This window comes from Halyomorpha halys, unplaced genomic scaffold (assembly GCF_000696795.3).
Source record: "Halyomorpha halys isolate HHAL.00 unplaced genomic scaffold, Hhal_1.1 Scaffold557.1, whole genome shotgun sequence".
Lineage (NCBI taxonomy): Eukaryota > Metazoa > Arthropoda > Insecta > Hemiptera > Pentatomidae > Halyomorpha > Halyomorpha halys.
In genome coordinates, this window is record NW_027107650.1 from 221,212 (window position 1) to 226,872 (window position 5,661).

The 5,661-nt window shown below is 31.7% G+C and overlaps 1 protein-coding gene across 1 annotated transcript in view; it reads right to left on the bottom strand.

Moving 5' to 3' along the window:
• Positions 1-2,496: 2,496 nt before the first annotated feature.
• LOC106684219 (dual specificity protein phosphatase MPK-4) overlaps positions 2,497-5,661 on the bottom strand; it is a 10,177-nt gene continuing 7,012 nt past the window's right edge. The window contains exons 8-9 of the mRNA XM_067046043.1: positions 4,451-4,668; positions 2,497-2,638 (exon numbers count right to left, since the gene is read on the bottom strand). Of these exons, the coding sequence (XP_066902144.1) occupies positions 2,535-2,638; positions 4,451-4,668 (322 nt within the window). The 3' untranslated portion in view covers positions 2,497-2,534. The remainder of the gene's footprint in view (positions 2,639-4,450; positions 4,669-5,661) is intronic.

The window sequence follows — 5,661 nt, forward strand, 5'->3', positions numbered from 1 at the left end:
ATCCAGTGCTCCACGGATCATAGATAAGCGTGATATAGCCTTGGGGTGGGTCCAGCAACAAATTTTTATGAGGATCTATCTTTTATCAATTATCTTTGTGTGCAGTCAGTAAATAATACAAACTACTTTTTTAATGAAAATAAAAAAAAAAGAAAATCTGTACCCCAAGAACTCAAGAAAGGTCAGGGGCCGCAGTCGTTCAGTAAGAATACTGTTACTAGACGAGTGGTTGTATAAGGAGGTAATTTGGTCAGAATCAAGCTACACCACCAGATTTGTATCCGCTTTATGAGGCTGGGTGAACTCCAGATGGCTTCCTGAACCCAATGGGCTGGCTTATGGTTACAATAACAGAATAAATTAACAAATAAACAGCTACAGCCGGATTTGAACCCAGGTCCTTGGAGTTGGTAGCACAGTGCCTTACCCACTAGAACTACCCTACTCCCACTATTTCAATAACTACTTATTAATTATTCATGTTATTTCACTGATCGCACCCCTAACCATCCTTTCCTCATTCAATTTCTAAATATTTTCCAAGGGAGAATCCCCTTTGTCCTAAGTCAGGAGTGGGCCGTACACAGTTCAATTTCTGACTTAATGGGTCTGTAGAATTTTGCGGGTTGAGAACCACTGATATAAATGTTATAATTATTTAAACAACTGCTATACAACTAAGGAGATACATAACTAACTAACTAATCTAAATAGAGATAAGTTATTAATATAATTTTTGGTGATTTTATAACAGAATGAAACTCTTTTGATTTACATAGAAACCTCTTTTAAAAAATAAACCTCGACAATGAACTGTGCAAGTTTAATGAGTACTGAAATAACATTAATAACACAACATAAACTATACTTAATGGCATAATATTATAATAATATGAACTTTTAATAAACAACTGTGGCATTTAACAGAGAACCCTTGCATGCTTTTAATTTCATAAGGAGGTGAGCAGTGTGTTAACCAGATATCCCCAATCAGGCCACATTGTTCAACTGTACAGGTCAGTTATTAGGGCATACCGAAGAGAAGGGTTCCTAATTCTAGAAGTAAAATAAAAAAATAATTGGCTTGGTTATCAACGAAACTAAGAAAAGGTATTTTAATTTAAAACTGGAGAGACAGTTGCAGTGACTGCTTGAAGTTAGATCCTGCAAAATTGAGAAAGTGCAGTGTCGTATACCTGGCTTTGGAAATGTGAAGTCCCATAGGGCGGTTTGCGAGTTAAAGTGCCAACTTCAACTGGCTCATGACTGCAGCAGTGCACAGGGAAGTCAACCTTTATTTCTGTGACAGTCCCACAAAATGAAAACTTAAAACCCCACCATGGTTAGAAAATGGTGGTAACATGCAGATAACTTCGACCTTCCTACTCTGGTTAAAATAGGATGATCACTTGTAGGATATGCATTAGGCAGGGATTAATAAAAAAACAATATAACTCAGATCAATAGGAGGACAGTGGCAGCTAACCAGAACTACTTTGGCCTGGCTAAACATATTAGGGAGTATGTTACTCTTTATTAGGCTAAGATCAATCGTTATAAGACCTTGGTTCATCCAGTTCTTGTGTATGGGTTAAAAGCCTGGGACTTCACAACAACTGGTAAGACCATGCTTCTGATTTGCTTATAGAAAGAAGTTAAGAACAATTTAAGGTTCTATTTAGGAGGGAGACACCTGGAGAAGGATAACAACATCAACTTGGTTAAATGAATCAAGCTAGGAAGACTGCAAAGGGCTGGAAGACAGTGAGAGCCCCAAGAAGGTGCTGACACGCTTCATGGCGAGGCGGAGGCACTAGATACCCAGAACTAGAGATCTGCTGCAACAGACCAAGCCAACTGGCAGAAGCTTTTGGAGGAGACAAAGACACTGTGAAGGGTTTTCACATCATCTCTGTTTGTATAACATGGAATAAATGAATGAAATATAATAAATTATTCTAAACATCTTTGTCCTTTTGAATAACTACTATATCAGAATTAGAAAACACAAAAGGATGAAAACAAAATAATATAAATATAAAAAATTATAAATCTTACTAATCTAATTATCATTCAGAAAGAGATTTTGACGTAATAGAATAATTAAATCAAACGAGTTAAAAATAAAACAAAGACACAATAAAAGATGTGGCGCCGTTTGTAGCTATGAAGTCAGTTTATACTTTAAGGAAACATCGTATTCCTTAATGAATCAGGCTGAGAGTGGTTTATTAAATATCAAAGCCTAACTACATAGTTATATGTAAATATATTCTCAAAATATATGATTAAGCTCTATTCAAATAAAAAAAAGTTAATCCCACTAAGAGGTTTCATTGTATAACCAATACAATAAATTATAAACACAAACATTCTAAGTTATCTTTAACTAATAATAAATGACAAAATAACAAAACAAATTTACATATTTTAACTAATTTTTGGTAGTTATGGTATGATAAATAAATATTATTCAGCCTAAAGCAATCGCTTGGCATATTTTCAAAATAAGAAATTTATTTAGGTAAAATTGGTTAGATGATCGCTTCTACGTTCTGAATGATGTTGCATAATTCTATTTTTGAAGGTATAAAATAAAAGCAAGGTACCATTCTAGCTTTGCAGACACAGTAAGTACCTGAAAAATTAATAAAGTAATAATAATTTTAAGATATAATACATATTTTATATATAACATCAATAAAAATAAAAATAAACTTTCCAGTTTAGCTTGTCATACATAGTTACTAAGATATATTTAATTATAGCCTTTTAACAAAGTGAATAATTGTTCCAGAGAGCAGGTCCCATACCCCAAATATTTTATTCTAATTTCACTGTACTTAGGACAGATTTCCAAGAAGGGAAAGGCATCTTACTTTATATTGGATTTATAGACCGGCAGTTATCCATACTGTCTTGTGTCTACAGTTTCACACTTAAATTCAGTAATCTCGCCCTACAATGGAAAATCGACCTCATCGATACCAAATCAAAATTATCTTTTCTCAAAATTATTGTTTCTACCCCGCATAAGCCTGCGTACAAAGAAAAATTATATAGGAGACATTTTTCAAGACAAAAAAATAAAAAAAAATGTTATGGTTAAGTGACTGCTAATTGAAGGTTGAACTTTCTTCAGCTAAATCCACTTTTTCTTCCAGGTCATATTTTATAAATTACTAGCTGACCCGGCAATGCTTTGCTGATGCTAGATTTGAGTATCATAATTTTTATGTCTTTTGCACAAATTCTATAACAAATTTGTTAATAATTGTCCAATATCAATGATTTTTTTTTGTAGGGAAATCGTTTCCCTATTCAAATAACAACTTTAAGTAGCAAAAAAATTGCTTAGACGATCCCATTACCAACCATATTGCCTCATATACATTCTATGAAAAAATGTATACATTTTGAGTTATGCTCAATTAATGTTTAATTTTGTTTATGACTTTTTATCTACTGTATAGATCCAGGATTTCAATAGAACTTGCCTGGAACGAAACCAAATGTTTTGAAAGTAAGAGCCTGTACATCAGTTGAGAACTTTAGGTGAATTTAGATAAGTAACGAATGAACATAACATTTTTATTAAATAGATGATAAAAAAAAAAAAAAAATGTTGAATTAATTGAAGATTTGAAAAAATTGTACAGTTTAAAGAAAAGTCAGGTTCAACTAATAGTAATCTCCAGCAACAGACTAGTACTGGAGAAATCTCAATATTCTCTGTGAGAAGTAGGTCTACTGACTAAGACTCCAGTCAGTATTTTTCAAAAATACAAGCAGTATTATTTGGAACTGCGAGTGTTGTCACAAAATTCATAAATATCAAATAAGTTTGAAATTATTTATAATACAATAGGAAGGTGATCTGGGTATGGTCAAAACAACTCAAATAGAAAATAAGATTTATTGTGAGCCAACGTTTCGCCCTATGTTGCAGGGCTTCATCAGGGTTAAAAAAAATAAAATTACATTATAGAGTAAGAGAATAAGATAACATGAAATAAAAATAAACTATGATGCGGTTAAACATGATGTAGAAAATGTGAAAATTTATATAAAAATGAAAAAAGTAAATTTGGACTTTAAAAAACGTTCCCTCATAATAAATAGTTTATTTTCTATTTGAGTTATTTTGATCGCACCCGGACTAACTTCCTTATATTAATTATACAAGGTCAATCAACAATCTTCCAATATATTAATATAATTTTTGACTAAATATGGTCCCCTACTTCTGTGTTTAATACCATACCACGTGTCAATCAAATGGAAGAAATAATAAAGTAAGGGGTAATTCACACCTCAATAATCATAATAGTAATAACCAGTGTTTTATTTATGCTAAAAATATAATTAAAAAAACATAAACTAAATAAATATACATGTATAATATATACTAAATATATATAAACTAAATTCACAAAATATTATAGCTCACCCATGACCCAATTAAAAGACCCAAGTTTGCTTTGGCATTTAGGGCAGTTGAGTTTTCCTTCGACTGAATTCAATTTCATCCACGCAAGTGGCTCACAAAAGAGATATTCTTTACAAAGAATATTCTCGTTATGGCTTGAAAATGATTGAGGATTTGTCCACGTAACTTTTTTCCCAGCAACATGTGGAATGATATTTGATTTGTTTGCAATGATTCTCCTAAAAAAAAAATATATATATATATTCATAAAATTAAGATTTCTTTTTTAAATAAACACCACCATCATTACCTAACACATTAAGAATTATACAAAACAAAACTAATATTAAACTGAAAAAATTAACCAAAAAGGGACTACATAATGGCAAATTGTTCTGATAGTAACAAAGATAGTAAACAGATTCTAACACCTCCATGCCAACCTAACTAAATGCCAAAATAAAAAATTAATTTTTATTGTAGCGGTGCATTGGAACACTGCTAGATCACGCCACTGGGACAGTTTCTTTCCTCACATTCATGTTATTGTCTTTTTGTGGCTTAAATAAGTGTATTATTTTCTACATGAATTGATTGACCTAAAAAAAGTGAACAATTGTTCTATGTAATTCAATTATTATTGTGATCCATTTTGAACTAACTAATAAAAAGAAAATAAGACTTTTTTATTGTTTTATTAAAGACTTATAGCAAAACACCTTTTTATGCCACTACACCAGCCGGAATGGTCCCTCCCCATTCTACTAAGCCACTAAAATGTTAAAAACCGCCTTCAGCGGACCATGTATTCTTCATCTTATAATGCCATGAGGCAAAACAAGATAAATTGTAGATTGTGTGTATATAATTTCCTTAGGTTAAGTAATGTATATATAATTTTAGTTGTCTTAGTTATAAATAAACAGGAGGTATGGGAAAAAAAAGTGTCACTACCATCTAACCAGCGGAACAGCCCTTCCCTGTTCCAATAAACACTGCCTTCATTGGACCCTGCACATAACCTTAAAATGCCAGAAGACAACCCAAGGAATTATAAACTTAACAGCTAAACATATAACTACCTCCTTATATGTTTGTAATAATTTACCTTATTTTCATTTCTGGAGGGTACGAAAAAAAAAAAGTTTTACAACCAACATAGTTTTAAGTGTTAGATTGTGGCATTTACAATATAAGGATATTATATCTATCAGTATAAAATACTCCTAACT